This window comes from Myotis nattereri, assembly GCF_964212035.1.
Source record: "Myotis nattereri genome assembly, chromosome: 11".
Classification (NCBI taxonomy): domain Eukaryota; kingdom Metazoa; phylum Chordata; class Mammalia; order Chiroptera; family Vespertilionidae; genus Myotis; species Myotis nattereri.
Window position 1 is genome coordinate 73,596,457 of NC_138086.1, and position 12,423 is coordinate 73,608,879.

Here is a 12,423-nt window from a genome sequence, read left to right on the forward strand (position 1 = left end):
CTTTCTCTGTCTGACTTCACTTAGAATATTAATCTAAGTGAAGGGTGTTATGTTGTTGCAAATGGCAATTTTTCATTCTCTTTTACAGCTGAGGAATATTCCACTGTATATATGTACCACGTGTTCTTGTATCTATTCATCTATCAGTAGACACTTCGGTTGCTTCCATATCTTGGATATTGTAAATAATGCTGCAGTGAACATTGGGGTGCATAGGTCTATTCAAATTAGTGGTTTGGATTTCTTCAGATAAATACCCAGAAATGGAATTGCTGAGACGTGTGGTAGTTTTATTTTTAGTTTCTTGAGGAGCCACCTCCATACTGTTTTCCACAGTGGCTGTACCAATTTCGAGTCCTATAACACCAGTGCATGAAGTTCCCTTTTCTACACAACATGTTGTTTGTTGATTTATAGATGATAGGCATTCTGACAGGTGTGAGGTTGTATTTCCTTCTGGCTTTAATTTGCATTTCTCTGATGATTAGTGACATTGAGCATTTTTTCTTATGTGTATTGGCCATCTGTATGACCTCTTTGAAGAAATGTCTGTTCAGGTCCTCTGCCCATTTTGTAATTGGATTGTTTGTTGTTGTTTTTGGTGACAAGTTGTATGAGTTTTTTATGAATTTTGCATATTAACCTCTTATTGAATGCATCACTGGTCAATATCTTCTCCCATTCAGTAAGTTTTTGTTTTGTTGATGGTTTTTCTACACTGTGATAAAAATTTTAGTTTGATACAGTCCAATTTTTTATTTTGTTTCTCTTGCTTGAGCAGTCATAGTCCCCAGAATATTGCTAGGGCCGATGTCAAAGAGTTTAATGCCTATTATTTTTCTTCTAAGAATGTCATGATTTCAGGTTTTATATTTAAGTGTTTAACCCATTGTGAGTTTACTTTTGTTTATGGTTTAAGAAAGTGGTCTAGTTGCTGTTTTTTTCCATGTGTTTGTCATTTTCCCAACACCAATTATTGAATGCACTATCTTTACTCCATTATATATCCTTGCTTCCTTTCTCATATATTAGTTGACCGTAGAAGCATGGCTGGGCTCTCTATACTGTTACATTAATCTTTATGTCTGTTTTTATGCCAGTACCATGTTTTGATTACAAAAGTCTTATAGTATAGTTTGATAACAAGTGGCATGATACCTCAGACTTTGTTCTTCTTTCTCCATATTGCTTTGGCTATATAGAGTTTATTGTAAATCCACATAAATTTTAGGATTCTTAGGTCTAATTCTGTGAAAAATGCCATTGGTATTTTGATAGGGATTGCATAGACTCTGTCGATTGCTTTGGATAGTATGGATATTTTTAACAGTATTAACTCTTCCGATCCATGGGCACAGAATATCCTTCCATTTGTTTGTATCTCCTTTTATTCCTTCAGTGTCTTCCAGTTTTCCAAGTACAGGTCTTTTACCTCCTTGGTTAAATTTATTTCTAGATATTTTATTCTTTTCAATGCAATTGTAAATGGCATTGTTTTCTTAATTTCTTTGACAGTTCATTGTTGGTGTATAAACATGCAACCAGTTTCTGAATATTAATTTTGTGTCCTGCTACTTTACGGAATTCATTTGGATGCTTTTTTTTCCCCTTATTGGATTGCTATGGTGAAAGTTATGGTAACTGTGGGTTTGTCATATATGATCTTTATTATTTTAAGGTTTGTTCCCCCATCCTCCTCACTTCATGAGAGTTTTTATCATGAATGAATTTTGGATTCTGTCAATGCTTTTGCACTTATTGAAGTGATCATATTATTTTTACCTTCCTTTTTGTCTGTTTTAATCCTCACCCGAGGTTTTTTTTCATTATTTTTAGAGAGAGTGGAAGGGAGGGAAAGAGATACAGAGAGAACATTGATGTGAGAGAGACACATCAATTGGTTGCCTCTTGCATACACCCTGACCAAGGCCGGGGATGGAGCCTGCAACCAAGGTACATACCCTTGATGGAATTGAACTCAGGGCTCTTCAGTCCGCAGGCCAACACTGTATCCACTGAGCCAAACCAGACAGGTCTTTCATTTTATTCATGTGGTGTTATCTATCATGTTAATTGATTTGTTCACATTGAACCAACCTTGAATCCTGAGAATATATTCCACTTGATCACAGTGTATGATCTTTTTAATGTATTGCTGAATTCAACTTGCTAATATATTGTTGAGGATTTTCCTCTATGTTCATCAGGGATATTGGCTAGAATTTTCTTTGTCTGATTTTTTCAGAGTATATTGGCCTGGTAAAATGAGTTTGGGAGTCTTTCCTCATCTTTAGCTTTTTTTTGAATAGGTTAAGAAAGATAGATGTTAATTCTTTGAATGTTTGGTAAAAGTCCATCTGTTCCAGGACTTTTGTTTGTTGGGTGTATTTTGAGTACTGATTTGATTTCATCAGACTTTTTGGTTCTTCCTGATTCAATCTTGGAGGATTGTATGTTTCTAGGAATTTTTTACTTCTTCCAGGTTGCCCAATTTGTTGGCATACAAATGTTCATAGTATTTTCTTACAATTCTTTATATTTCTGTAGCATCAGTTGTCAGTTTTATTTCTGATTTTAATAATTTTAGTCTTCTCGGGTTTTTCGTGATGAGTCTGGCTAAAGGCTTATCAGTTTTGTTTATGTTTTCGGGGAACCAGTTATTGCTTTCATTAATCTTTTAAAAAATTTTTCTGCTTTGATCTTATTATCTTCTTCATTATAATCACTTTTGGCTTTATTTTTCTATTTTCTTTAGGTATGAAGTGAGATTTTTCTTGCTTCTTGACATAGGGCTGTATTGCTGTAATTTTCTCTCTACAACTGCTTTATCTTGTCCCATAGATTTTGGGTTGACTTGGTGTATCTTTTGATACCTTTCTTGATCTCATTGTTAACCCATTCATTGTTTACTAGCACATTATTTAGCCTCCACATGTTTGTGTGTTTTTTCAGTTTTCTTTTTGTAGTTCATTTCTAATTTCACACCATTGTGGTCAGAGAAGATGTTTCATATGATTTAAGTCTTCTTAAATTTATTGAGACTTGTTTTGTGGTCTGACATGTGGTCTATTCTGGAAAATATTCTGTGTGCACTTGAATGTATATTCTGCTTTGGGGTGAGATGCTCTCTAAAAATATCAACTAAATTTATATGGTCTAATGCATCATTTAAGGCCACTGTTTCCTTGCTGATTTTCTGTGTGGATGTTCAACCCATTGTTGTCAATGGAGTGTTAAAGTCCCCTACTGTTACTGTCTTACTGTTGAGCTCTCTCTTTATGGCTGTCAATATTTGCTTTAGGTATTTACATGCTGCTACATTTGGTGAATAGATGTTTACAAGTGTTCTGTCCTTTTTAAGTATTGTTCCCTTTATAGTTATAAAGTGCTCTTTATTTTGGTATAGCCTTTGTTTTAAAGTATATTTTGTCTGCTATAAGTATTGTGACTCCAGCTTTCCTTTTTGCTCTCACTTGTCTGAAATATCTTTTTCCATCCTTTTCAAGGTGTATCTAATCTGAAATGGGTCTCTTGTAGGCATCATATATTGGGTCTTGTTTTCTTATCAAGTCAGCTACCCTATGTCGTTTGACTAGAGCACTAATTAATTTATACTTAAAGTAGTTATTGATAGTTATGCAGTCATTGCTGTTTTATTATTATATCTTTGATCTTCCTCCTCCTCCTCCTTCTTCTTCTTTTTCCTCCTCCTCTTCCTCCTCCCCCCCCCCCCCCCTTTTAACATTTCTTAAAATAACTGGCATGGTGGTGATAAACACTTTTAGCTTTTTCTTATCTAGGTAGCTCTTTATGTCTGTCTGCTTTGATTCTTGTGGGGTAGAGTAATCTTGGTTGTAGGTCCTTGCTTTTTATCACTGAATATTTTGTGCCATTCCCTTCTGGCCTACAAAGTTTCTGTTGAGAAACCAATTGACAGTCTTTTGGGAACTGCCTTGTAGGTAATCGCCTTTCTCTTGTTGCTTTGAAGATTCTCCCTTTGTCTTTAACCTTTTGCATTGTAATTATGATGTGTCTTGGTGTGGGCCTTTTTGGATTCATCTTGTTTGGGACTCTGCACTTCCTGGACTTGTATGTCTATTTCCTTCACCAAGTTAGGGAACTTTTTTTCATTCATTATTTTTCATTCATTATTTCTTTGAATAGGTTTCTAATTCCTTGCTCTCTCTCTTCTTATTCTGGTACCCCTGTGATGTGAATGTTGTTATGCTTGATGTTGTCCCAGGAGTCCTTTAAACTAGTCTCATATTTTTCTTTTTTCTTTGTTGCTGTTTTGATTGGATGTTTTCTTCTACCTTGTCTTCCACATCGCTGATTCTGTCCTCTGCTTCATCTAATCTGCTGTTGATTCCCTCTAACACATTCTTCATTTCAGTTATTGTATTCTTCATTTCTGACTGGTTCTTTTTTATGGTTTCTATCACTTTGTGTAAGTTCTCACTGAATTCATCTATTCTTCCCCTAGGTTTTTGAGCATTCTTATAACTACGTTTTGAACTCTGTATGTGATAGATTGCTTGTCTCCATTTTACTTAGTTTTCTGGCATTTTGTTCTATCCTTTCTTTGGGGGAAGAGTTTCTTTGTCTCTTCACTTTGGTTGTGTGTGTGTTTGTGTCTGTTTTTAAGTGGATCTTGCTATGTCTCCTGGTCTTGATAGTGTGATCTTTTATGTAGAAGGTGTCCTATGGGGCCCAGTAATGTAGTCTTCCTGGTCACCTGTGCTTGGTGCCCCAGGAATGTCTTCTGTGTGGGTTGTGTGTGCCCACCAGTTGTAGTTGGGGTTCAGTGGCTGTTGGCCTGTGAGTGAGTGGGGTTGACCTCGGGCTGACTGCCTGTGCGGGTGACTGTGACAGTAGCAGGCATGCTGTTGTGTCTTGACTGACCCATTGGAGCAAGAGTTGCTTTAGTGGGGCACTGGTGCCCACTGAGTCTGGCCTTTAGGTTTGTCATTTGTGGAGCTACTAGAGAGATGCTGTGGTGTGTTCTGATACTGGTCACTGGGCATGTTGGGTCTGGAGCCTCCTGGAAAGGGCTCCAGTGCAGGTCAAGGTCAGCTGCCTTTTGTTTCATGCTTGGAGTCTCCAAGTAGAAGCTTCAAAGTGATGTATAGTTGGTTGCCACTGGCGCTGGATTTGGAGATGCTTGGGAGAGGCTACACTGTCTGCTGAGGCTGGGCGCTACTCGTTCCTGTCATGGGACCCTGTGATGGGCACCATAGTGCAAACTGAGACCAGACACCACCTTGCCAGGTTTGTGGCTGCTTAGTTAAAGCTGTGTTCCAGGCCAACACTGGCTGCTGCTTATGCCAGGCTTGGGGTCTGCTGATGGGAGTTAACAGTGTAAGTTGAGACCCGTCACCCTTTTGTTGGTCTTGGGGCTGCTTATTAAGAGCTATAAGGTACACCAAGGTCAACTGCTGCTTTTGGGGGTTCGGGGATCTTCCAGACATTTTGGGAAAGTTCACAGCAGTAGCCAAGGCAGGGCACTTTTCTGTAGGAGCTGCTGGAAGAGGCTTGGGCTGGGCAAGTGAGTTGGATGGGACAGGGTCTTGGAATCATCAGGGTGGGGTGCATGGTGTTCGCCAGGTTAAAGGAGAGCACGAGCACAGATTTGGCTCCCCCTTGTGCCTGGCTGGCTAGGTTGAGGGGGGAGTTCAACAAAGGAACGGTGGCACCTGCCAGCTCTTCTGTCCACAGAGAGAACTGCCCTGATCTCCCCCCCTCCAGCCCCCTTCCTGAAGTCAGTCAGTTTAGTTCCTCCCCAGATGTTGCCAATGGTTTTCAAGCTGCTGCCCTTGCATGGGAACTTAGAGCTACTGAGTTTGTAAGTGAGTGAGTCTGTTGCTGGCCTCCCAGGAAGTTCACATCAGTTCCAGCAGTCCCGTCTTTCTCAAATGCACAGCCAGATGTGCAGACTCCTCTTTCAGACCTCGGTCTGCAGAGCCTGGTATAAGGCTGGATCCACTTCCTCCTCAGGGGACCTCCACAGCCAAGATACCCCTCCTGATACTTAATGTGGGGCCTGCCCGTTTCACGTCTTCACCCATCCTACCAGTCTGGATATGGATTTTTTATACCCTTAGTTTTAGGACTTGTGTGCAGCTAGTCTTCAGGTGGTCTCAGTAATGGTTGATCTATAATTTAGTTGTAATTTTGTGGGGTCATGGGAGGAGGAGAGCACAGAGTTTACCGACTCTGCCATTCTGACCGAAACCTAGCTACTCTTTCAACCTAATCCTAAATCCGTCTCCTTGACAATAAGGAGGTCAAAAGTAAGAATATTCACAATCCTGACCTTTGATGAATGGTTAAGCCTTCATTTAATATTCATAAATATAAATATTCATTTGATGTTCATAAATATTTGTAAAACATTAGCATGTAAATATGATAGAATGTTCTATAGCTTTTATAGTTATAAACACACTCTGTTCATTTTCTAAAAAATAATTCTTTATTGGGTGTCTAAAATGTACCAGGCACTATTTTAGGCTTTGGAGATATAGTGATAAGTCCCAGTAGTCAGCACCTGCTCCTAGAGGTTAAATTCTAGCAGGAGGATATAGACATTGAGTAAATTAAGAGAGTATTAAAGAATGAAATACTTATAGGAACTAATAAAAACCCCACAAAAGTGTGTTCATGTATAGACTCACACTAACAATAATGCACTGATGAAAATATCAAGGTGAGATTCATGAGGTTGAAAATAGAAGTGGGCATGTAAAGTTGTTTAATTTACTATTTAAAAATATCAGCCCTAGCCGGTTTGGCTCAGTGGGTAGAGCATCAGCTTGTGGACCAAAGGGTCCTGGGTTTGATTCCGGCAAGGGCACGTACCTTGGTTGCAGGCTCCTCCCCGGTCCCGGCCCTGGTCGGGGTGCATGCAGGAGGCAACCCGTCTGTGTGTTTCTCTCACATCAATACTTCGGACAGAGGTCTTTCCCCCTCATCCATTCTCTAAAAAATCAGTGGAAAAATATCCTTGGATGAGGATTAAATATATATGTCAAAAGTTTAAGAAGAAATCTCAAAATTCAAGATTTGACATTCTGCAGAGAAGTATAAGCCAGTTTGACTTGATTCATTTTGGAGAAAGAAAAGATTTAATGGTACTTTCAGTGTTGACCTAAATATAGACTTACTTTCAAGTTATTTCCTTATTTCCACAATTCTGGCATGAAAATTTATATTTAGAGTCACATAGAAAGGGATTCTTACGCATTTAATAAAATACTGGCATGCGTCGTTTTATAGCACCACGCTTTCCTGCGCTTCTCAGGTTTTATGTTTCCCAAATTGTAGGCAAGACCCTTTCCACCAACAGAAAGATTACAACTTGCTTTATTGTGGTTGTCTAGAACCAAACCTGCAATATCTAAGGTATGCCTTTACTTATGTAATAGTGTTTGCAGGTAGTGTTTTAAGGAAGAAAAAAGGCACACATTTCAAGCTGTAAACAGCCTCACTTTTTACAAATGAGGAAGCTGCCAAATTGTCTAAAATGAAAACTTAAATTAACACCATCTTTATCATTGGGGATAACTGAATGAGGGTACAGGACCTCTCTACTATTTTGGAAACTTCATGTGAATTTATATTTCAAAATAAGAAGTTTTGAAAAGTAAAGCTAATTTTTTTTTCATCTTTTTTAGTTTGTGGAGGACTATGAGCCTACCAAAGCAGACAGCTATCGGAAAAAGGTAGTGCTGGATGGGGAGGAAGTACAGATCGATATCTTGGATACAGCTGGACAGGAGGACTACGCTGCCATTAGAGACAACTACTTCCGGAGCGGGGAAGGTTTCCTCTGTGTGTTCTCTATCACAGAAATGGAATCCTTTGCAGCCACAGCTGACTTCAGGTATGTCAGCGAGTAATGTTGATGCTCTTATTGCATAACAGTTTCTTCCCCAGAAACTTGTGGACAACTAGAGGTTCTTACTTGGTAGGCTTTCACTCTGTCTAATTTTGTTTATTCCTTCTTTGATATGTGGCTCTGTCCACTAGGTACTTACACGCAGATGCTATTCCAGTTCCAGCTGTATTGGAGCTTGAGTTTGTGACAGCCTCGCTACCCAACATTACAGTAGTCTCTTCATGCATCATAGTAGTATTTCTCTTTGAAATAGAGTATTACTGCTGCCATAATAGTTGACATTTGGATCACATAATGGAGCTCTGACCCACATTTTAAATCTTTCTTCGCTAGTCACTTTTCTCAGCACCTGTGTAGTGCTCAGCAGGCATATTGCCATCCTCCTCACAATATAGATGTCCTGACAGCATGAAATGAGGTTTTTAATAGAAATAATAATACTGTAGATTGGCACACTAGGTTATTTTGTATAATATCTTTTCTATCTTATTTACCATTTGCTTAATCAAAATCTGACATCCATTTGGTTTGATGGAGAGAGGAATATGGGAGAGAGGGGTTCTCTTTATACCCAAGAGAAATGTAACATAAATAAGCTCCTGAGTAGTCTCATAAATACTACATGCATAATCAAAAGTATTCTTTAATTACATGTTTTTATTTCTGTGTTAAGTACCTGCTTTGGTATGGGGGACACAAAAGAAGCATGCCTTGTTTTCAGGATTCATACGCTTAGTTGGGTAAGGCATGAAACCAAAAGCAGGCTAGTCACAAGTAGGGGACATGAACAGTGACCATCACAGAGGACCCAGGAGAGGCCTTCATGAAACAAATGAGCCTGAAGAGCAAGAAGGACTTCTACAGTTGAGGAAAGAAATTATTTCAGGTGGCTGAGTAAAGAACTGAATCTAGGCGTATACAAAGTATTCCTTTTTATGTACACTTAAAAGTCTCAAGAACTTAAAGGATTCTAGAAGAACATTCTTTACAAAAGCAGATCGTTGAGAACCTTTTAAAATAATGGATTTATTTACAAAATTAAGTTTGTTGATTTCTATAAGGAAGCAGTTTTGTAGGTGGTAAAGTGCAAAGGGTGGCAGATTCTGGTAGCTTGTAACACTGGGAGACAGGTTGAAAGTTACATAAATGTCAGTGCTTATTCATTCAGCAAATATTTGAGTGCTTATTGTGTCATAGCAAATTCTATTGTAGGTAATGGAATAAATTTTATCACCATAGTCACCAAAGCCAAAGTGGTATTTCAAGGAAATAAGGTATTTTTGTGCCAAGAGAAAGACTCTTGGGCTATTGCTGTTACAGTGAATCATTCATTACTCCTCTGTTGTACCTGCAGTATGTTGCCCTTCTCATAAACAACAGTGTCCTAATGACTGACCAGCGATTATCGGAAGGGGATTGGGGACTGTCAGTCCACATGGTCAAACCTGCAAAGTGCACCACAGGTGTCAGCTCCTCTGTGTAGTCTTCCTGGTCCTCCCCCTCTCAGGGTGGAATCCATTGTTTCTTCATCTCTGTTTGCTATGTACTTTCCCCAGCTCCAATAGCACTTATACTGAGCTTGATTATAGGTAAAGATTCTTGAGAGCAGAACTCATTTCTTATCCATGTCAGTGTTCCTAGCACCTGTAATTGGCACAGTTGCTAGCATATCTATACTAATAAAAGGGTAATATACTAATTAGAACAGACGTCTTCCGGACGACCATCTGGACGTCCTTCTGGACAAAGCCATGGCGGCTGCTGCGAGGCCCGGGCCAAGGCTTAGGCCAGCAGTGGCAGCAGCAGCGGGGGTAAAGGGGGCGGCGCCTTCCCCTGATCCACCAGGTCGCCTCCCACAGAGGGAGGCCAGACTGCGGCTTAGGCCAGGGGCCAAGGCAGAGGCAGTTAGGGTTGATCAGGCCAGCAGGGGGGCAAGGTAGGGGCGATCAGGCCGGCAGGCAGAGGCAGTTAGGGGTGATCAGACAGGCAGGCAGAGGGGTTAGGGGCGATCAGGCAGGCAGGCAGAGGGGTTAGGGGCGATCAGACAGGCAGGCAGAGGGGTTAGGGGCGATCAGGCAGGCAGGCAGAGGGGTTAGGGGTGATCAGGCAGGCAGGCAGGCAAGCAGTTAGGAGTCAGCGGTCCCAGATTGCAAGAGGGATGTCCCAGATTGGAGGGGGTGCAGGCCAGGCTGAGGGGACCCCCCTCCCCCATGTACAAATTTTGTGCACTGGGCCTCTAGTCTATAATAATAGCAGTGTAATATGCTAATTAGACCAGATGACCTTCTGGACAAAGCTGGGGCTGCAAGGGAAGCCCAGGTCCCAGGTGCCAGAGGGAAGCTGGTGTCGGCAGCCGGGGGAAGGAAGGCCTACTCTTGCACGAATTTCGTGCATTGAGCCTCTAATAACATATAATGCTTAGTAAACAATTGATAGAAATGTTAGTAGACTCTCTTGCTTTTTTTTGATTCACACTTTTATGTCAAAAATGAAGAAGCTGGACCAGTTTGTAAAGGTTCTTATTCTAAAAGTTTATAATGTAATACCCTCTTTAACTCTATTTAAAGAGAGCATCACAGTAAGCAAATGTGTATGAATGTTCTAGACACAGCAGTATCTTTCTCTGACATCCAGGAAAGCAGCTAGTAAAACCAACTTATTAATAACTTCAAAGAATGTTGCCTCTCACCTCTGAACCCATTACGTCCAAGTTTTCCACGGCCATGTTTCTGATAGCATTAATCGCACTGTAATTTCAATACTGGCTCTTCCTGAAGCACCTGACTCATAGTAGTTTTGTAGGTATTTATTAAGAAATAAATTTGCCCTAACCAGTTTGGCTCAGTGGATAGAGCGTCGGCCTGTGGACTGAAGGGTCCCAGGTTCAATTCCAGTCAAGGGCATGAACCTTGGTTGCAGGCACATCCCCAGTATGGAGTGTGCAGGAGGCAGTTGATCGATGTTTCTCTCTCATCAATGTTTCTAACTCTCTATCCCTCTCCCTTCCTCTCTGTAAAAAATCAATAAAATATATATTTTTTAATTTTTTTTAAAAGAAATAAATTAATGATTATATATAATATGACCAGAAGTGCTAGAGTCACAAATTAGAGTTATTCTTACATTCCTGGTGGTTAGTGAGACTGAGTGGTAAGTCAGTTATTAACATCTTAGTTTAGGCCAGTGGTTGGCAAACTGCGGCTTCCGAGCCACATGCGGCTCTTTGGCCAATTGAGTGTGGCTCTTCCACAAAATACCACGTGCGGGTGCGCATGTACAGTGCAATTGAAACTTCGTGGCCCATGCGCAGAAGTCAGTATTTTGTGGAAGAGCCACACTCAAGGGACCAAAGAGCCGCATGTGGATCGCGAGCCGCAGTTTGCTGACCACTGGTTTAGGCTGGTGTTCACAAAGGAAACTGGGTAAGAAAGTAGCAGCAAATTGGTGTTACCAGCACTGGGAAGATGTGATTGGCCGAAATCCTCTTCACAGATACATCATAAATTTAATACCAATAATGCTGAGTGTTGAGATGCTTTTTGCAAGAGATCATGTGAGTGGTAGGAAACATAGCATTCTAGAACTGTACAGCTCAGCCTGTCACCCATATTCGGTACTCCATTAACATTTTTACTTTCTGAAAGAATGTTTAAGGTAACTACAAATCAGTGAAGGATGGAGGTGACTGTATGTATGGTCCGTAGTTTATTCATACTAGAAAAACTAATAATTCGGATCCAAAGAGTGTCCTGCAAGCATTGAGTCAGTGTTTATCACTTCATCAGTAACCAGGTGAATGTGGTACTAATGATGCTAAGACACACAGTTTTTACATTTTATCATCAATTAAAATCAGGGCTGCGTCATATTGTATGACATCTTAATTGGCAGCAATTTTTCTTAGTAGTTCATGAAATAAATAATGCATATCGTTAGTGACTTCTTAAAAGTGTGTGTATGTTAAATATTATCCAAATTTATAAATGAAGGAACCAAAGCACACACAGATTCAGTGACCTTCCCCCTGGCCATGCAGTTAGGAGTGGCAAAGCAGTTAAAACCAGGAGGTCCCTATTCTTGCTTTTAAAAACTCTGCAATACTGACTCTCGTTAAACAACTGATGGCTCTTTTATCACACCATATGGCCATCCCATTTCATGTTGTTAAAATGGAATATGGCGAATTTTCTTTTTAAAATGCAGCCCTTTCCCTACTGTGTATTTTTTCATGTATTAAACATTTTTATGTAAGGCATTGTTTTTAAACTATGTAATTAAAGTATTTTATGACATCATATTGTATCACTAGTTACCTTGTTAGTATCAGTCCTAACCCTCAGTTGAAACAACTAATTGAAAACATTTTCTCAGAAAGGTAAATGTCTTCATATGATCAACACTTTTCTCCCACCTTTCTTTTACCTCACCTTCTCCCACAGGTTGGCTCTGATGACTATAACTAGAATAAAGAGGTTTCCCTCTGCCAGTTTGTAACTTTGCCATGCAGGGGAAATGTCCTGTAACGT

At 40.1% G+C, this 12,423-nt stretch overlaps 1 protein-coding gene across 1 annotated transcript in view; it reads left to right on the forward strand.

Annotated features, from left to right (window-relative positions):
• RALA (RAS like proto-oncogene A) overlaps nt 1-12,423 on the forward strand; it is a 41,566-nt gene that overhangs the window by 21,576 nt on the left and 7,567 nt on the right. The window contains exon 3 of the mRNA XM_081101830.1: nt 7,674-7,882. Coding sequence (XP_080957956.1) covers nt 7,674-7,882 — 209 coding nt within the window. The remainder of the gene's footprint in view (nt 1-7,673; nt 7,883-12,423) is intronic.